Genomic DNA, 21950 nt, shown 5'->3' with positions numbered 1-21950 from the left:
AAACCGATTCATAAAGTTGAAAAGGATGGGACACGGAGGAGCAGCAGCAGCTAAGATAAAGGGGGGAGGGGGGCAGCGGGGGATCACAGCTGCAGTCTGAAAAAATTTAAATGGCCGGTATCTGATCTAGGCATCGGGGCATTTTCAGGAGTACAAGTACTCCTGAAAATGCCCTGTATCGGCCCCGATACCGGTACTAGCATCGGTATCGGGACATCCCTAGTTACAATGAAATGGTGTACAGTCATACACATTTCACAATACAAACCATTTTTGCAGAATCTCTGTGAGTCAACACTTGTATGTGTGAAATGTCTGTCATATCCTTTTATAAGCTTTGTAAAGCTCCTGAAATGTGTTCTATCACAAAGCTAAACACTTGTGTAATTTGGTTCTCATGAAACCAGCTTGGTGATGGATTCTCTTTAATTTTAGGGATAATGCATAATGCAGTGGATTGTTTTTATACATTCAGTTCAGTGGCTTACCTGTCATAACACGAATTTTGAAACCTTTTGTGTTGGGAGTTGTCTTCTGGTGGCCCTATTGGCAATCCGTGCAGTGAAGGTCACTGGTTGGAGTTGTTTTGGTCGCTTAGACTGCATTAATGTATGCTAGATGCCAGGTTTTCTTGCTCATGTTTTATAATTGTATATGCTATACATAGCTGCTTTAGAATGCCTGATACTTATTTCCTACTTTCTCATCTATACAAGCACTTGAACATAACCTACAACACAAACGTCCCTCTCGTTCTCATGAATTCATTCAACACAGATGAGGACACCAAGAAAATCCTTCAGAAGTACAGCCACTGTCGGGTGAAGATTTACACATTTAATCAGAGCAGGTACTGTGTGTGCCTGAGATTACGCCACGTTTGTGACAAATTGTTGGATTGTCTGTCCAAAGAATATATTCTGTTTTATAAAGAGATAAACCCTTTTGCCGTGTCTTTCCGAAGTTCCTGCACAATGCAAGGTTGATTTTACAGACTATTTACAAGCCATTGCAATAATCATAGATAACCTGGACAAGAGCCATCACTGGGCGTGATATGAAAAGTATATCTTGCAAGAGCTGAGAGCTTGTATTTAGTATCCAGCATTTAGGGAAATTATGTGCTTACAGTTAAAAAAGGAAACGACTTGAGGATGATATTAGATTCAGGCAGAGGCAGAATGGGCTTTAAGGCTGCCAGCAACTAATCGATATTGAGAATAGTTGTCAGCTATTCTCATTATCAGTTAGTTGGTTGGATCCCCTAGCTCTCTCCTTCACACTGGGAGGAGGCCACAGTAAGCAGTGGGCGGGTGCAATAGCCAGCCTGTTATTGTCAATTGCAATTTGAAATGGCCAATAGCAGACTGGCTATTGCACCAGCCCACTGCCTGCTGTACTTACATTCAGTTGCGGTCTGCAGACTCTTGCCACTGGCAGCTGTCATTCCCTGGCTGAAGCTATTCAAGCGCCATGTGCTTACAATACAATTATTAAAATAATCATTAGTTGCAGCCCTAGTGGGCTTTAAACAAGGTAGCAGATTTGCCCCACTCTAACCCAGTCCACTCCTTTGATTAACATAATACATGATTAGAAACAGGAAGCCACCCCATCTGAATACTAGCAGGGTCCACCCCATTAGACATCAACTGTCTACAAGTGCTTCCTCCCTGGTGAAGTGGCAGGCAGGTGCACACCTTCGACCAAATGTGCTATCCCTTGGTTTACTCCAGAAGCATTAAGGTTGTATTTGCCCCCTGGAATCCACTGGGCCCTAAGCTCCTGCCTTGGTGTCCTCGGGAAACAAGCCAGTATAAAAGGATTCCCAAATGGAATGACTGCTGTGTGACAGAAACATCTCACTGGTAAATCGTAGTATACATGGAAAATATGGACTGATCCTGGCTTCAGGAAAACACAGGTGCAAAGGTCTTGCTTTGGTTCCCATGAGATTATGGAAGCCTGCGAGTCATTAAGCTCCCAGCATCTACCCAAAGCAGAATCGTTCTGGTGGACTGATTTTTTTTAACCGAATGTTACTGCTGTAAATGGATCCTGAGCTGATTTGGCTTTGTAAATGGGTAGTTTTTTGTTCTAATTTAGGATACTGTATGAATGTTCTCAGCTGACTGGTTATTTTGCAGAACTGGTTATTTTCTATTTAATCCCTAACAATGTTTTTCTGTAAATTTACCTCCTCTCTGATTATTGCTAGCCGAGAAGAATATTTTCTAGTCCTGACTTCTTGAGCTTGCAGCATGTTTGTCATATCATGAAGGGAAGTAATATTGTGCTGTGACCTTGTGGACTATAGAAAAAGGAAATGAAGATCAGGCGCACAAAGCGTCTGTGTAGAGACACAGCATATCAAACAACAATCTTGTCTGTTCACATGATTCTTGTAACAATTCCTGAAATAACTGTAACCTCCCCCACATCGTGTGTGACCATGGTGAAGTAAGAGTAAATGTGATAGGCAGACTATTGATATGTACATGGCAGAAATATTCGTGTGCGTTAAATAACTGGCTTTTATATAACATACAAGTAGTTAATGAATTTGACAAGTACAAACATTACTACTTTTACCTCATTACCTTGCAATGGAGGGAAGCTAATTTGTTCAGTGTCTAACACCTTAAAATGATTGTGCCTTTGCTATCTATCCCCCTTCAGTCTTTTAATGAATGCTGCTGCCAGACTCATCCACCTTACCATCTGTTCAGTGCCTGCCACCCCTCTCTGCCAATCTTTCCACTGGCTCCCACAAAATACCGACCACAACATACAACGTCATCTACAACTCTGCCCCCAGCTACATCACCAACCTCATCTCAAAATATCACCCATACTAATCATATATATAGTTCTGCTATTAGCAAAGCTCACTCTCTCTCCTGTTTGGTGAGCTCTAACAGGGGAGCTTTGGACCCCTACAAGGATACCACTGCTTCCACACCAAGAGCAAGGGTTCTTCTCTCTTGCAAGCTGGCAGCGGCCAGGCTTTTTCTACTAGGAAGCAGGATGTGATCTAAGGGTATTATTTCTACCATCTTTATAAAGGTGTTACTTGACCTTGCCTCCTCGTACGTAAGTCCTTTTCACATCCCAGGGGATACCATCAATGTAGGAATGCATGCAGATCTTTGGGGCTCATTATAAAAATAGAATTAGGCCAACTTGCCCTAACCAATAAAGGGCAATATTGAAGTGCAATGCAAGATTCATTCAACACGGCTGCTCTTCCAATAAAGATTTGCTGGGGGTACCCATTGGAACTCATGAAAGCCTAAACACCTGCTAGAGTAATGGCATATAGGGCATCTTGCCCAAAAATCATGCATGTGGTTTTCTTTTTTTTAAATTCATAAATAGAATGGAAATCTCTATATAGATTAGTCTACCCCATCATTGTGCTTGGCCATATTCACATTTAGCTTGGCTATAAAATAATCAGTTATCTAACACAACCCCATATACTGTGTGTTCTTTCTCAGGTACCCAAGAATTAACAAGGAATCCTTATTACCGATCGCCAAGGACTTGTCTTACTCAGCGGAGAATGCAGAAGCCTGGTACCCCCCTGGTCACGGTGACATCTATGCTAGTTTTTATAACTCGGGCCTCTTGGACACACTGATAGACGAGGGGAAAGAATATATATTTGTCTCAAATATCGATAATCTGGGCGCCACGGTGGACCTTTATATTCTCAACCACCTCACGAATCCACCAAATGGAAAACGTTGTGAGTTTGTCATGGAGGTCACAGACAAGACCAGAGCTGATGTGAAGGTGAGCACACACAATGGGTTTTATCACAAAACTACAATATTATTCTAAGGATATTGTTGAACAAATGACCACAGACTGTTTTTCTTTTTAAATGTGACAGGAAAACCCAGAAAATAGATGTGTAACATTTCCTCATGTAAAAGTTTCCCTTCCACATCAGCACATTCAGTGGAAAGAAATTCTGCCATCCTCTGTTTGTCCATTTTTATTTTATCTGATTGATGTGCCTAATGCAATCTGTAATGCCTGCTTATTGTTTGATTTAGAGACCTGTGGTAGGGTTGTGTACCCAGAGATAGAGAGAAGAGGCACAGGAATACAGGGGACCTTTAAAGTGTGACATTTAGAAATGTTGTATGCCATTTGGTTTTTCTTTATACATTTTTTTTATGTGTGGATTTATGGTATTGAGACAAGTCTTGGGTATTTTAATAGTCCAGTGCATATCTCTAGTCTAAATAACTAGCAGCTTATAAAACTAGGAAAGATCTGCATACTCTTCCTGCAGTTTATTTATGTAAGCTACTGTATATGTTGTATTTTTTACAGCTTAAATCAGATGTAACTATTTTTTTTATTAAAAAGAATATCTAAGGCCCAAACAAAGATCTATAAATGGCAGCTTACCCTCCATTATGTTAAAGCGGACCTTTACACTCAGAAACGAAATTCTACCAATACATCCCTCTATGTATGATGATTAATCATAACATAGACATGTCGGGTGTAAAATGCTGTGCTTATGAAATACTTACACTTGCAGAGCATTCACTTCCTGCTTTGACAGTGCAAATCACTTCAGTTTGGCGCAATGCACACTGGGATTGTCTTGTCATCAGCAGAGCATTGCTGGGAAATCTCATCTGTAATCTCACGAGATCTCAGGGAAAGGCATTTTCCTCCCCTGAGATGATGTACATGGTCACATGTCCTAGTCACATGTGCCAGGATAAAGGAGATCTAGTAATCTGCCGTTAGTAAACATGGCCACTGTCGGAAGACTGGAAAAAAAAGAGAAATAAGGTATGCAAAGAATACAAAGCCGACAGTCATCCAGGAATATGTGTTTGTAGATTGTCATTTAGTGAACATTTCTAAAGGTGAGTTTGTTCTTATTTTAAAGATCTGGGTAAAGGTCCGCTTTAATAGGTTAATTCCCATGCCACTTTCAGTTTGCTTTCCTATTATTTTTCCTCGTAATCTTGCAAGTAAGAGCCATCCCGACAGGTTCAGTCTTGGGTGACAACGCTCACTAAGTGTATCTTTATACAGAAGAAGTGTGGTCACCCCCAAGTAGTGTCTACAGTCTAGATATATGTTGGCATGTTCAACCTGAGTTCCGTGAACTCCACTGCCCACACCATCATAATGCTTCTGCAACTGTGGAAGAGTGAGCGCAGAGCCAGAGAGCTGTGTACAGCTTTTTAATTAAAATAAATTGTTTTTAAAAAACCTGGTGAACCACATTCTCTTTATATCAAGTTGGTCAAAATGTAATTCTGTTTTTAAGGTGTAATTATAAGTTAAAAAACTTTTAAATTAATTTAGTACAATCAGCTGAAAGTGCCTCTTGTGAACTATCCTACCCACGGCGTTGGAACTTGAGTGAACATTGTAGACACTAGGAGCCAATCAAGCTGAATGTAGCAGCTGGATAGCAGAGTGAGCACAATTGATGGCTCATTATTGTGTCCAATCAGCAGGTGGGAGGTGTGGTTTTACTAGTGTTCATGACCAAGCTGTGCTTTTAACTAGCACAATATTTACAGACGTTGTGTAATTTTTATAGTTTTTTTGTAGGTTATAGTTTATTTATTTTTCTCAAACATGGTGGGAAAGCTTATTTGGTCTGGTTAGGTCTGCAGGTCGTATATCTGGGTTACACTACTCTTGGTCATACACTCAGCCAAGATCATCAGCCTTGTTATACTAATATTTGTGAATATGATACGCTTAGTATTGTTACATCTTTCAGTATTTACAGAACCGGAAGTCAAATGAAAACCAGCTCTTAGTATGCCATCTGTGCTGCTCAGTTACATCAAGAGGAATTTCCATGACATAACTCTCAGGGGATCCCAATCTCTGTCAGCTGTCAGTAAATGGGAGAACCTTCTATGACAGTCATAGCTTATCAACAATAATGCCAGGTGCCTGGAAACGGTGTGTAGAAATGTGATGAGATAAAATAGGAAGCTGTCTGGCTTGTAATATAAAATTCATGACAAAACATACAAGACAGTGAGACCCCATAATTCCCAACTGCGGGGTCCCTACAGGCAGCTATAAGAAGGCAGTGGTTCACCCGGTGAACCCAGAACCCAAAAACTGACTAAAGACATCTGGAAATTAAAATTGCTGACCTCTTCTTCTGAAAGTACTAGTTGTCTGGCTGTCATGCTGATCATCTAGGTTCAAAAGTCAATAATCCAGAACAAGCATGCATATGAGACATTTATTTCTGACGTTTCTGATTTGCACACTTGATTTAGGTCAGTGATTTAGATAGTATTGAAGTCAGTGCACCAGGTAGGAATTTAGATGGTCAGCAATGGTAAACCTTGTATTTCTCTGGCTTTCTTGAAATCTGTTAATTCCTGTGTTTTTATTCCAGAGGGAAATGGCTGTTGTATCTACACTCCACAGACTGTAAAATGTCAGGCAGCAGGAAGCATTGGGGTGTATCTAAGATACATTATTTTGACAGTTTGCAAAGGCCCTTTTTTCATGGCTGTATTGTTTTGTGTATTTCCCTTCATTTCCTTTCTTAGAAATCAGAGAAAATCTCCCAAAAATGAGGGCAATGCCCACCTTAGACAGTTCAATAGAACATTTGTCCCCGTTGGAAGGTTTCTCATGACACCTCTAAAATGTTAGGTTTTCCCTTACCTTCTAAGTGGTAATGGTGACCAGGACAAATAGACACCACTTGCCAAAAGTTTAATGGTGAGAGTATAAGGGACTTATACTGGATTAGAATACAGGACACAGGCTATAGGGAATTAGTGTTATTGTAATTTTGCTGTAAAGCACACAGCACTTTACATTTCAATAATAGAAGGCTGCAAATAACAGCCCTCAGCAAGTACAAGGCAAAGACAAATATATAAACATGATGGGAATAGATGACTGTCCTGTGCCAGCTGGCAGTGTAAGACGTCACAATGTGTACATGACATTTACTCAGCAGTGTACACGTTTATATCCACTACCACCTACTGGGAGGTTTATTTGCTTTTCACAGTAAATGGAGGATGTTCTAAACAATACTTTTAGGGTTTTGATCCTCCATACTTTGGACATTATTATTTTAGGCAGGTTGCTTTACTGAATGTATTTACCATTTGACATCATCAGTACGATAAAGGCCACAGAAGAGTTGTGAAAGTTTCCTTGTAGATGATGACATATTTCTAGTGTGCTGACTGAAGTGACAAGCTATTTTCATTGAACTGGAGAGTTGTGACGTAGACGGCTCTGGGGATATACAGCAGCAGCGGCGTTGTAGGGTCCCTTTGAAGTCAGGCAGCTACCAAAGTCCGGGCAGTAATCTATGAAGATTTACAGGGTGATGATCGCAGATCTAGGGCCACATTCTGGCTTTTTTTAACTTTACTGTCCTCCACATTAGACCACACTTTCAATCTTTAGCTAGGCTATGCCCACTTTAGAATCATAAAACACAGCAGTGATGTCCCACAGAGACACAGTGGTGGATTGATAGAGTACCTGGTGCTGGGGAGGGCAGGGGGCATTAGTGTAAACTTGTTACTTTTTTCCCTGCAGAAGATTAGAACAGGTTTCATTTGAGAGCTCAGATTCAGATTTTTACAAATCTCCATTCCTGACAGGTTCCCTTCAACCATTGTACAGTCCAGCCATTACGAACAATGTAAGAATACATCTCTGCCTTTTTTCCTGCCTGTTGCTAGAATCTGTCACATTGCAAAGATTACAGTGTATGACCAGCATAACAAAGCGAGCTCAGTTAATATATTGAAATGCGAGCAGAATTGTGATGAGAAAGTCATATTAGCATTTCACTGGGAAATGTTAATTTTGAAGATATCTGTCACATCTGCCAGAGTAAAACAATAGTCCTCCCGAGAGCACGATTTCCCAGAATTCTCCCATGTCTAGTTATCTGCTGCATTCACTTGTCTGATGCCTTACAGATGATGTGCTGGTGGTCAAACATTATTGTTAGAGTATGTGTACTGCCAAATCTCCATATTCCAGGAGCCTGATGTGTTTAAAAATGTTAAAAGAAAATGATAGTCTTTTTTTTTTCTCTCATATAAATGTGTGTGTTTTATATATATATCTATATATATATATCTATATCCTAGCTCGCCTCATGTCGGCATACATATAGATCAGCTCTGGCCCCACAGGACAACTTCTAACAATCTAATAAAAAGCATATCCCCTCCCCCAGTACCTGTTCTCTTTTTGTCCTCGCTCCAAGCCATGCAAAGTTGATGGATCCTCCCTACTATCTCCCAGCTGGGTTCAACCTCCCCCGAGTCGGATGACCCCTCTGCTGGTAGTAAAGCTCCTTCAGAGTGGGTGCCCTTGGTGCGGGGGTATATATATAGTACAGGTTGAATATCTGGTCAGAACTGGGCGAAGGAGCTGGGGCTAATATTTTCTTTTTCCTTCCCAGGATTCAGTATATGTATTTGAATTAAGGTTTAAAAAGTTTTTTTGTGTAGCATTTGTAGGTATTAAATTATAATGAATGGGTAGGCCATATTTCCTCACTACATCTGCAGGCTGTGCTTCCTACTCTGAAACATTGAAAACATTGAAAGATTGAAAACAGCAAAGTGTATACATGCTCATTTCACCAAGACGAATAAGATTTTCTAAGTCTGTTATTTAATCCCTTTGTTTTTTTTAGTTCCTAAAAATGATCACTCTAAAGCTGGGTATTCAGTTATATTTTGGTCATTCCACCTGCTGACTGAATGAAAAAAATATAACAGATCACTCCACAGATCACAGACGCTGGGCTGCCGCTGTCTGAATACCCCAACAGGGACAGTAGCTGATTTGCTGCCGTCACTGTTTGCGTAAAGATTTTCCAACTGGCACCTTCGATGTTCTGATCAAAGAATGTTTGCCTAAAGGGTGCAACAGAAACATCCACCAGCTGAGATTTGTACAGTGTATAGCTGCCTTAAGGAATGATCAGCCCACAAACCATTCAGTCCACAAGCATAACACCTAGAAGCCTTATTTACTAGATCTTGACCTGCGTTCCTCAGCACACACCTCTGTGAAACTCTCTGCATAGAGATTATTCGTGTTAAACCATTAAAACAGAGCCTGTTAGAATTGCTGCCACTTTAAGACGCAAGCTCTTAAAGTGGCAGCAATTTCCCAATTTCTATTGGGGGCAGGCAGGATTGGAGTCCTCTCCAGATCTTCGCTTCTCTGTTGAAGAGTGACACCTTCCCTGCTGTGACAGTCACGAGTCATGACTGAATAAAGGAGCCAGTCAGTGTTATTTCCTTGTATAACTATAGATAATACAATGGAGGTGCAGGCAATGGATGGCAGGTCACCTTTGCAGGCACGTGGGTGCTCATTGTGGGGCTCCTTTCCAGCCATGTAATATCTCGGAGTTCTATTAGCTACCTACAAGAAAGTATGTGGTGCGCACACATGTACATTTGCCTTTTAAAGGAGAACTATGGGGTTCAGGCTTTTCCCCATAGTTCTCCTTAGGGTAACGGGGGGACACAAACTAGCGTCCTCCTGTCACCCTAGGCTAAGTATACCGCGAGCTGCAGCTCGCGGTATACTGAGACGCCGCAGCTGAAGCGGATCCCGACAATTGTGCCGGGATCCGCCCAGCTACGTGACTGACAGCTGGCTCTGCCTATCTAGAGGCAGAGCCAGCTGTACCCGCCCCCTCTCCCGTCCGTTCCGCCAGTCAGCGCTGGCGGATCAGAGCGGGGTGGGGGGGATCCAGCCCCTCCCCTGTCACGGCAGAGAGCCGTGGCAGGATCGAGAGGTGAGCGAACGCCGGTATGTGTTCGCTCACCTCCCGAGCTACTGAGCTGACCTGTGACAGTCTCATTGTCACAGGTCGGCTAGAACTATGAGGTGAGTGAAAATCACTCACCTCATAGTTCTCCTTTTTAAGGGGAGTACCAAAAGTTCAGCATTTACTGAATATTAATAGAACTCTGGGTAACCAATTCCTGACTGCATAATAAATGTTTTCTATTTTGATCATCTTTAGTTTGTTTATGAAAGGCAGTGTGGACAATTTGTAAAGCAAGCAGAAATATTCTTTAATAACAAAAAAATTGAATCTGATGCCCACAGCAACCAGATTCTGATCTTACATTTTGAAGCCGATGTTGGATGACGGCTAGAATGTGATTGGGTACCACCTCCCCTCTTCCTCTCTGGAAGATTTGTATGTCTAACAGACCAGGGCCTTGGTATGGGTACCACCTCCCTCTGGCTATTGCACCAGCCCACTACCTGCTCTAATTACATTCAACTGCTGCCTGCGGAATCTTGCCACTGGCAGTGGTCATTCCCTGGCTGAAGCTATTCAAGCGCCATGTGCTTACATTACAATTATTAAAAAAAACAATTTCAAAGGTGGGAAAAAAAGTAATTTTCGTTTTTGGCCTGACGAATTCTGCTTCGGGAAGTGCGTTGCAACCCAAATGCGCGTCCCACCCAGTGTGATTGCCCGCACTGGAATGCACGGTACCGCAGTGCGATTGCAAAAAATTGTCTATGCAGTTTTATTCTGAAGTAACCTTTGTAACACTGCATTTCTGTATTTTATTTTCATTTAAGGATGGTATTTTTTTATTCGATTAATTGAAAAAATAATCGGTTATGAAAATAATCATTAGTTGCAGCCCTAATGCACAGCAGGAGGCAATCTGCTACAGCAGACATGCAGTGCGAGATGACATGCTACGTATAAGGGAGCAATATATTTCAGCAGTGAGTGCCAGCAAGGGGCAATATATGGCCGTTATATCTCATATTTGAGCTAATCAACACGGGTTGTCAAATGGACACTGCACTTTTGACTCATGATTTAAAGCTCAAGTGAAAGTTCTCACGTAAATGCCACAACTTGCTGTATATACACAATAGTTCTGCTCAAGATCGACAGACCAGTACTTATCTGTCACCACAGTACGTCTCTATATTTGTTTCCATGCGCTCCTGCACATTCAGCAAAGATAGCTGTCGGCTCCATCCAGGGTGCCTGTTAAATCCATCGCATTGGATAAGTACAAACGGAGATCCATGACATCATAGCAGGGAGAGATCCTAACCACACTTACATCCTAACGGACTTCCTCAGAGGGGCGTTTATAATGAGGTTTTTAAGTTATAGACCAAGACATTGGTGTGGGTACCACTTTCCCTCTATATAGAATTTTGTATATGCAATAGACCAGGACATTGGTGTTTTTACTTGTCGATTTTATGGTTTATAATGTGTTTCTCTTGGCCAATCACAGGGTGGTACGCTCACTCAGTATGAAGGGAAGCTGCGGTTGGTGGAAATTGCACAAGTGCCCAAACCCCATGTTGACGAGTTTAAATCCGTGTCTAAGTTCAAGATCTTCAACACAAATAATTTGTGGATCTCCTTGCCGGCTATCAAGCGGTTACAAGAAGCCAACTCCATTGATATGGAAATCATAGTTAATCCAAAGGTAAACTCCACAAGATTACTTTCTGTGCAAACAGCAGGAAATGATCAGTAAAATCACATCTTACTCTCTAACATGCAACATGGACAGGGAATAATATTAACAGTATTCAATCCTTACCTTGTATCATTGTCTCCACAGACCTTGGATGGCGGTTTAAATGTTATCCAGCTGGAGACCGCTGTGGGTGCTGCTGTCAAAAGTTTTGAAAATTCACTGGGCATCAATGTCCCTCGAAGCCGCTTCCTTCCAGTGAAAACCACATCTGATCTGCTGCTTGTCATGTCCAACCTGTACAGCCTGAATGCCGGATCACTGACCATGAGTGAGAAGAGGGAGTTTCCTACAGTGCCCCTGGTCAAACTGGGCAGCTCATTCACCAAGGTGAGGACAAGAGAGAGGCTTGAACACGGCAGCATGCCTTTTAAGGTCATCATTCTCGTTATTTTTTTTATAGCATAGTGGGTGCATACATACACTGAGGAAAATAATTATTTGATCCCCTGCAGATTTTGTAGGTTTGCCCACTTACAAAGAAATGAAAGGTCTACAGTTTTTATCACAGGCGTATTTTAAATAATAGAGACAGAATATGAACCAAAAATCCAGAAAAAAACACATGATACAAATGTTATAAATTGAGTTGCAGTTCAGTGAGTAAAATAAGTATTTGATTCCCTACCAACCAATAATAATTCTGGCTCCCACAGACTGGCTATGTGGTACACAGATTAGTTCTGTCAACTTAAGAAGGTGCTTCTAACGACAGCTCGTTATGTATATAAAAGACACCTGTCCACAGAATCTCTTCCTTCCATTCAAACCTCACCACCATGGACAAGACCAAAAAGCTGTCAAAGGACGTTGGGGACAAGATTGTAGACCTGCACAAGGCTGGAATGGGCTACAAGACTATCGGCAAGAAGCTTGGTGAGAAGGAAACAACTGTTGGAGCGATTATTCACAAATGGAAGGCATACAAAATAACCATCAATCGCCCTCGGTCTGGAGCTGCATGCAAGATTTCACCTCATGGGGTAAGGATGATCATGAGAAAAGTGAGCGATCAACCCAGAACTACACAGGAGGAGCTTGTGAGGGATCAGCCCAGAACTACACAGGAGGAGCATGTGAGGGATCAGCCCAGAACTACACGGCAGGAGCTTGTGAATGATATCAAGGCAGTTGGGACCACAGTCACCAAACAAACCATTGGTAAGACAATACACAGCCAAGAATTGAGATCCTGTGGCGCCCACAAGGTCCCCCTCCTCAAGAAGGCACATGTACAGGCCCATCTGAAGTTTGCCAATGAACATGTGAATGATTCAGAGCAGGATTGGGAGAAAGTGCTGCAGTCAGATGAGACCAAAATTGAGCTCTTTGGTATTAACTCGACTCGCCATGTTTGGAGGAAGAAAAATGCTGACTATGACCCTACGAACACCATCCCTCCAGTCAAGCACTGAGATGGAAACATTATGCTTTGGGGTTGTTTCCCTGCTAAAGGTACAGGCCGACATTGCCGCATTGAGGGGCCAATGGGCGGGGCCATGTATTGTAAAATCTTGGATGAGAACCTCCTTCCCTCAATCAGAACACTGAAGGCAACAAAGCAGTTGCTGAAGAAGAAGCACAATAAGGTCATGGAGTGGCCTAGCCAGTCTCCAGACCTTAACCCTATATAAAATGTATGGAGGGAGCTGAAACTTCAAGTTGCCAAGCAACAGCCAAGAAACCTTAAGGAGTTAGAGAAGATCTGTAAAGAAGAGTGGACCAAAATCCCTCCTGAGATGTGTGCAATCCTGGTAACCAACTACGAGAAACGTCTTACCTCTGTGCTTGCCCACAAGGGTTTCCTGACCAAGTACTAAGTCATGTTTTGCTTGGGGGTCAAATACTTATTTTACTCACTGAACTGCAACTCAATTTATAACATTTGTATCATGTGTTTTTTCTGGTTGATATTCTGTCTCGATCATTTAAAATACACCTATGGTAATAATTATAGACCTTTCATTTCTTTGTAAGTGGGCAAACTTACAAAATCTGCAGGGATCAATTGATTATTTTCCTGTGTGGATGTCTTATTCCCTTTAAACGGCAATCCATAAATGCAAAAATGGGAATCGTACCGCCTAAGCATTACTATCCCTCAGCTTGCCGTATCTACATAGGCCTGAACCAGGAAAAAACTCAGATAAGGTAATAGGAGTTTCACATTTTTGTTAGCTTTACTGTAAATTGGGGCACTAAAGGGTAACCCATCATTTTGAGGGTGTCAGGATCTTAGCTGCATGTTAGCTGTGCTGCTGCTTATATATTAGTATATAAATGTACCTGCAGTGCATGTAAAGTAACATCACTGACTTTTGAGTGGAACAGCAGACACTTCCAGTTGCTTGTTTGCTTATCTTTGTTCCAGTCCCCACATCCTGCACCTCACTGTTGGACCACCCCTATTCTAGTCAGCCGTACTAACCAACAGTAAGGAGAGGGCAGATACAATGTGCATTATAAATTGCCTTGGGTTTCTTCAGGGACAACATCACTGAGCCACTATGTAGCTGCCTCTAAGCTTAGTCACATTCCAGGCAACTATAGACCTCATTTTTATTGGGCTAGGGATATATTACATATGGCTCTGCTTTACACGTTTGATGATAAATGCCCTACTGGGCTGAACTGGCTGTTATTTTATACAGCCTGTGTTGCTGCTGCTGCTATTATTACACTGATACTGCTGTTGTATTTGTTTCTTGACATTTGCACAGCATGACTTCATTTCCTATGTTCCCACTAGGTGCAAGACTACTTGAAGAGGTTTGAAAGCATACCAGACATGCTCGAGCTGGATCATCTCACCGTGTCAGGAGATGTGACCTTTGGGAAGAATGTTGCACTGAAGGTGTGTACAGTGTGCTGAGTCAGCCATCTATATTATACTGTACTGAGCTAGCCTTGTCAGTGCACTCCCTGCCCATCACTATTTCAGGTACAATTGTTCCATCACCGTACAGCGCATATTTCAGGCATCAGCACAGTCCCCTCTGAATACTAGCAGCACAAAAAGAATCTGAAGAGCAAACAAGAAATGATTGTTTAAGGATAAGAATTGTGCTAATAAGGTCACGCCCTGCTGCTTCGTGTCCATAAAGTCATGTTATACTCAGATTATCTCATCCCAGCAAACATTTTATTTAGGGCAATGTGGAGAATAAATTTACACTATATTCTGTATAAGGTGGAAATAAAATAGTGCTACTCTGTGCCCGGAGAAGCCCTGACAATTCCATCTTGAACGAAGCTGGAGCCAAAGCACAACTCTATTGTGTGGTACAGTGCAGGCTCCGCTCCCCTCATTGGTGCCTGAATTGTATTGTGGGAACCTGGGAAGGTAGGTGTTGTGGGGTGTGTGTGTGTGTGTGTGTGTGTGTGGGGGGGGGGCGGCGGTTGATGGAACACCAGCTTTTTGAAAACGTATTTGCAACTAATTTTACAGCTGCTCTATTATATGGTCATGAAGGTGCATACACGGTGGTGCCAGCTTTTATGTATTTTACTTTGGATTTTAATTTTTTAGCTTGTCAATTTTGATGCATTTATAGTGATCATAAATACAATTCTTCCCAATTATATTCCCTTTAAGGGGACGAGTGAGGGGTCTTGACCTCTAATTCACATCCTACTGCTCCAATTTAATTCCATTTTGCTAACTGCACGCGTTCAGTTCTTTCATGATAGTACTTTATTATATACAGTATATTATTTTTTTATTGCACATGCCTTTTTCATGTATGTTTTTTTTTCCCATGCCTACATGCAAACCAAGCCGGGATTGGGACAAAATATAGCAAAAACAGGGTGCTTACAATGGTTCCCTTTCATTAACACCTTTAAAAACAATGTTGCTGCAACTACCCGTGACACTGTTAGTTTGTTTCAGCCACTTAATATATAAATGACGGGTGTGAAATAAAAAAGGAATGAATATTCTAGAATTACCAATAGTGACCACATGCAGGTATCAGGATGCAGTGTTTTTTGTGATGGTTCTTCTTACCCATTGTAACCCATAGCAAACAATAAGAATCCATCTTGTACTGGATGGACTTAACAAAGTGATAGTGTATCTAGGATTACTTAAAGAACAAAGATGTTGTGTAAAGTGCAGTAACTTATATCAACCATTCACATATGACTTGTTATGTCCAGTCAGTGAAAAAAGATTTTAGTTGTTCGGTTTTAAGCATTTTGCTGTTTGCTTTACTGAATGTGATTAAATGAGTGGATGGAAGGGATGGTAAGCAGTGATGCTGCCATTACTACAGGTGAAGATTAGTATTGAGCCCATTGGTACCGGAAATACAGAGACTCTATCAGAGATGAGGACTGGGCCATGTTGCTATTAAAAGAGGATTATACATTGGATCAGAATCTTGTTTTATAGTCAATATGACACATTTGTGTATAAATCTATGCCGTGATCTATACATGCCTCTGAACGCTGGCGCGGATATAAGTGAATACCATCGATCCTGCCTATTATTTTTATTCTATAAAATGAAACTTCTTATACAGCAATTATTCAGATTCATTCAGCCAGAAAGTGACCATCGCTGCCTTGCATTTAGAGTACCTTCAAGGGAAAAGTCATGCTGTGTGTATGGTACAAAGCTCTCACCACCCACACAGCCATCTTACCTTCTAATTGGCTCAGGGTGGGTTGGTGAGAGCCTTTCATGTTAAAATAGATGTCATATTTAATTCTAGTTGACAAGAGTGACATCTAAAACCTACACATTGGTTCGCCCACCACTGTCATTTTTGGGCTGTGTTCTTAAAGCTGAACTCCAGGTGCAGGAAATGGCTTTATGCTGAATATGAGCATATTGTTTCATAATTAATGCATCAGTTATGGTTAAATAAAAAAACAGCAGCAGTGGGCGAATATATACAAACTGCAGCTGTTATCTCTCTGTTGTTAGACTCAATTGTAGAACTGAGGACTGGGAGTAGTTCGGGGACCAAGCTTGCAGTGTACAAGGGCAATGCACATGAAAAGTAGTCACCCAGCTGGAGCTTCTGCAGAAAAAGCAACGTTAGTCTTCTTTAAGGTATTGTCATTTATCAGTACATAAGCTGCTTATAATGAAGACACTATCCTCATCCTACAACACGCAGTATGTTTTCACTGAGCCTGGAGTTCAGCTTTAACACTTTACAGCAATGCACAAAGTGCATTTATATGGAGAAAGAAATTGTCTCTTTAAACTGCAAGTTGTCACTTGTGATTGACTTTCCAGCCAAGAGAACCCAATGAAGAGAGCAGTGCTTCTGCTGAGCACATTATCCACAGGGGACGACTTAAATCTGCTTCAAGGAACAGCTTAGCACAATGCAAAAGGGACACACAAATCATTGTGCCAATAAATAGAAAGCTGTACAAAATTTCACGGTGTTTACCATTACTGCGATTTCTCCTCCTAATCAAACTAACCAAAGTTATCCGAACCATAATCTAGACCTGAAGGCCATGGTTTGGATATTATGTAACTAGGCAAATGAAGCAAATTGTACGATGCTGTGGCTAACACCTAGGTGGGGCTGAATGAAAGCACTGACAGACCAATCCGCATGGTGCTATGAATGCAAGGCTTTGTTCTTCAGATGAGGTAGATGGTCAGTATTAAGGTGTTGACATGATAGATTTCTCTAACCCTGCTTCTGGCCTGACTGAATCGCCCACTATGTCCTTTTCATTTATTGATATTAGGGATGCACCGATAGCGCTTTTTTGCCATCGAGTACCGATATGTTTTATTCTGTACTCGCTGATATCGGAAGTCCCATTAAGGAAGCCAGGCAGCGTGTAATGACTCGCCGGCCTGGCTTCCTGATTAGCAGGGAAGCCGTCTCCATGCTCACTTGTTACCAAGTGATGAGGAAGCATGGAGCCGGCTTTCTGGCCAATCAGAAGGCCGTGCGTCTCCATGCTCCCTCGTCACCAAATGACGAGGGAGCATGGAGCCGGCTTCCCGGGCCAATCAGGAAGCTGATCAGCATGTAATGACTTGCTGCCCGTCTTCCTAATAACAGAAGCTCAGGTATCAGGCTAGGCACAAGTACTTGCCACAGATACCGATACTAGTATCAGTGCATCCCTAATTGAGATATTTCTTTTGTAAATCTTTAGAAGAATTGTGTTTTCATATGCACTGCCACTGAGGGAACTCCCCCTAAACTAGAGTGAAATGAGGGTGTACTGGGTGGAAAGTGATACTGCTCCTTGAGTCACAGCACTGAGAGATTGGCATGCAGGTCCTGTAGGAAACCTTGTTAAAACCAACATATAGCTTTCCAGGTAGCTCAGTAGTGACAGTGTTTGGTGGAATTACCTTTTCGTTCTCGTCCATTGAGAGACGCAGGAATTCTTAGACTGTTGGGTTATATTCCTACCTACAGGAAAAATGGCCACTAGCACCAATAAAAATGTTGCCCAGCACAGGATAGCCCCATCCACAACCAGCATGCTTCCGTTTATTGCTTCTGTCCTCAGGAGAATGGATGTGTTTTCTTGTTCATTTCCCGAGATATTTCTCCCATCAACAGCTGCTGGGAGATTCATGCCAGATGCTGAAATCCCTGAAAGTTTCTCCAGTCAGCCGACTAGTGCAGTTTTCCAGTTTTATAATGGTGTTCTGTCTGTCACAGCCCTGAATTTGTGGAATTTTCTCCAGTCATCTACACTACTGGTCGATTCAGGCCAGGTATGGGAAGCTCTCCCGTTAGCCAAGCAGCGCAGTTTCCTGGTTGCTTATCTATACCGGTGTTCTCTTTACGACAATCCTACATTTGGCAGTGACTGTGCGTCTGTTTTCTATTTAACACATTCCAATGAACATCGCTATTCAGGTCAGGCCAATATGTCTGAAGATTCCAGATGGAGTGATTGTTTTTAGAGCTGAGACAGTTTTCCTGTAACTCACTGTTGTGAGTTTCTAGTAGGGTCAGGCTACATTGAGGTTCCTCTTTTTAAGTACTGAGGCTACGTATGTGATATATGCTATAGTAGCAGCTGTATGTAACTGTTTGTGCAGGGAGTGAAGTCTTCTTTTATTCTATACTTGCTTTATGTACACAGGAAATGTTACTATTTACTTTCTTCACTAGCTGCATTGATGACACCGCTCTAGAAATGACACATAGGAGTGTACACACACAATCAAGGATGAGAGCTGTAAATCCTTATCTAAGACCTTTTTACAGAGTGTTCCCTAATAGCTCCCCCATTCGTGACTTTATGGGAACTACATCTGGTTCTCTCCGAAACTGCTGTTTGATTCCATTAGAGACATTTCCTTATCACCTGTAAGGTGGTTTTTCTGGTAGTCATCACCTCTGCTAGGCAAGTGTCTAAATTGGTGGCTTATCCTTCAAAGACCATTTTTGGTTTTGCATAGGGATGAGGTGTTAAAGCCCAGGACCTTCTTCTTGTCTAAAGCAAGTTCTGCCTTTCACCTAAACCAGGGCATTTTGCACCGGTTCCTATCCGACTCTAGTTCACCAAAAGCAAAAATAATCCCTCCATTGTCCAGATGTGTTTAGGGCTGTGAGAGAGTATATCTCAGCCATTGCTTCTTTCAGAAAGACTGATTCCCTTTTGTAATCTTGGAAGGCACGCTGTAAGGGTGTACTGGCTTCTCATTCCGCCATCTTTAGGTGGCATAGGCAGACCATCATCCATTCTTAAAGCAGACCGTTACACTCAAAAATCTAATTCTCCTAATGCATCCCTCTATGTCTGATGATTCATAATTAGGGATGCACCGATACCGGTATTTTGGTACCGAGTACCGATAATTGTTTTCGGTACTCGCTGATAATTACCGAGTAACGGAAGTCCCATTCAGGAAGCCAGGTGGCGTGTAATGACTCGCCACCCGGCTTCCCGATTAACAATCAAGTCTGTCCCCTCTTACCTTATCCAGCCTGTCACCCCCCGGGGCCTCTCCAGCCAGAACGTGGCCTTCCTCCGGTACGCAGCCGGAGCCGTCTGGCCGGCCAATCAGGAAGCCGGGCACCGTGTAATGACGTGACGCCCTGCTCTCTGATTGGCCGGGAGGCCGGCTCCATGCTCCCTCAACATGTGATGACGAGGGAGCATGAAGCCAGCTTCCCGGCCAATCAGAATGCCGGCAGTTGCGTCATTACATGGCCCCCGGCTTCCTGATTGGCCAGCTTCCAGACCAATTAGGAAGCCGGGCAGTGCGTCATGACACGCTGCCCGGCTTCCTGGTTGGCCGGGAAGTCGGCTCTATGCTCTCTCATCACAAGTGACGAGAGAGCATGGAGCCGATTCCCGGCTAATCAGGAAACTGGGCAGCGTGTCACGACGCACTGCCCGACTTCCTGATACCTGAAGTAAACGTGCTAGGCATCGGAGCATTTGGGCGACTACGAGTGCTCGCCCGAATACTCGGTATCGGAAACCGATATCGATACTAGTATCAGTGCATCCCTATTAATAATAACAGAGACATGTCAGGTGTAAAATGCTGTGATTTATGAAATACTTTCAAACCAGGAAGTGAATGTTCTGCAAGTGTAAGGGCAAAATGAGTTCCGTTTACCAAAGCAATGCACACTGGGATTGCCTCGTCATCCGCAGAGCATTGCTGGGAAATCTCATCTGTAATCTCACGAGATTTCAGGGAAAGGCATTTTCCTCCCCTGAGATGGTGTATGGTCACATGTCCTAGTCACATGTGCCAGTAATCCAGGAAGTAATAGGTGAGCTAGTAATCTGCCCTTAGTAAACATGGCCACTGTCAGAAGACTGGGAATGAAAAGATAAATAAGATATACAAAGAATACAAAGCCGGCAATTATCTAGAAGGATGTGTGTGCAGATTGTCATTACGAAACATTTCTAAAGATGTGTTTGTTGTTCTTTTAAAGATCTGGGTCCAGGTCCTCTTTGATGATCAGATTTAACCCTTTCTGGTCAAGGTGCACTCTGCTAGGTCCCGTAAGCATTAAAACCTGAGAGTCTAAATATTCCTGTGTCCCTCAATGGACTGCAGGAAAAAGATCCTTTTAGGATAGTTTATAAACTTGTCAGCTCTTGTACAATTTCCATAATGTATATAGAATATAAAGGTTACAGTTCTATTTTTATATCCTCTGATCTGTCAAAGTACAAAATGAACACACACTAATGATCCAGTAAATGCTTCCATACACATTGTCGTTAGGGTTGTATGTACAGGCATTATCAGACATAAAAGCTTCTTATAAATGTACACATTTGGATTGGCTGAGTGCGAATGTTTGTGTCTGGGGGGCAGAAGGATGGGGTATCCTTCTGCCCCCCAGACACAAACATTCGCACTCAGCCAATTGTTGGCTTATCTTAGGAAGAAATAGTGTTCGGCCAGAGGATGTCTGATGAGGTCTCAGACCGCCCACTTACATGTGATCCTTTCCCAATCCAACGATAACCCAAATTGTTAAGTCTATGGCATCCTTAATTGGACTGAAATTGACAACAGTTGTGTGGTAATCCGGCTATTTGGGGTGGTTTCATATATGCTCCTTCTTTGTCTCCTCTTTAGGGCACAGTAATTATCATCGCTAATCATGGTGACAGAATTGACATCCCACCTGGTGCTGTGTTGGAAAACAAGATTGTGTCTGGAAACCTTCGGATCCTGGACCACTGAAGCCACCTCTGCGTAAACCGATTTTTATGAATGATGTACAGTACACAATATTAAAAGCTCTGAATGGAGGTGGCTGGTACCCAGCTGATCCGACCCTAGTGGTCCTAATCCCCACATTATTGTCAGTATTGTACAATGTCTGTGTGTTATATAGTCTTTATTTAAACAAAGAAGAATTCCCTGTTATATTTGGAAGCAATAAATACAGTATTTAGTAGTCTAGAAAAGGAGAACCCTGTTAATGTAGAAAACCCTTTAAAGTGCAATACCGTCCTTATGTGTGACAAAATAAAAGGACAAACGAAAGCTTTTGTGTGACATTCATTATGGCATTTTGTATTTCTTTTTCATCCTTTGTTAATGATCTCCTTATCACAGCAACAGTAGGAACAAGCTCAAGAGTGGGACAAAGAACGTACATAAAAAACTATTTGGCTTACATATACATTATCATTATTATTTGAAATATCACAATGGACAGATATCAACATTTCTTAGCAGTCTGAGAAGTAGTGATTGCAGAAAAAAATGGAACACAGTGTTGAAATAGGGGTTTTGGGGTTGAGAACAGCAGGTACAAAGGGGAAATCCCTGGACATATACAGTAAGTGCCAGTCTAGTAAGAACCAAGTACCAGCATGATAGCACTTTAAAATTAGCTGCCATCAAGGAGATGTTGACTATACCCCAATGAGCCTGAGTGCTTCGGCTGTGTGCCAAG

At 42.2% G+C, this 21950-nt stretch overlaps 1 protein-coding gene across 1 annotated transcript in view; it reads left to right on the top strand.

Annotated features, from left to right (window-relative positions):
* Positions 1–21531, top strand: part of UGP2 (UDP-glucose pyrophosphorylase 2) — a 95306-nt gene extending 73775 nt beyond the window's left edge. Inside the window, exons 5-10 of the mRNA XM_018555957.1 lie at positions 717–850; positions 3501–3798; positions 11310–11507; positions 11646–11888; positions 14308–14412; positions 21122–21531. Coding sequence (XP_018411459.1) covers positions 717–850; positions 3501–3798; positions 11310–11507; positions 11646–11888; positions 14308–14412; positions 21122–21229 — 1086 coding nt within the window. The 3' untranslated portion in view covers positions 21230–21531. The remainder of the gene's footprint in view (positions 1–716; positions 851–3500; positions 3799–11309; positions 11508–11645; positions 11889–14307; positions 14413–21121) is intronic.
* The last annotated feature ends 419 nt before the right edge of the window (positions 21532–21950 follow it).

Source organism: Nanorana parkeri, unplaced genomic scaffold, assembly GCF_000935625.1.
Source record: "Nanorana parkeri isolate BGI_ZX_2015 unplaced genomic scaffold, ASM93562v1 scaffold11, whole genome shotgun sequence".
Taxonomy (NCBI): domain Eukaryota; kingdom Metazoa; phylum Chordata; class Amphibia; order Anura; family Dicroglossidae; genus Nanorana; species Nanorana parkeri.
The sequence above is the reverse complement of the archived record's forward strand: the minus strand, read 5'-3'. Positions and strand labels throughout refer to the sequence as shown.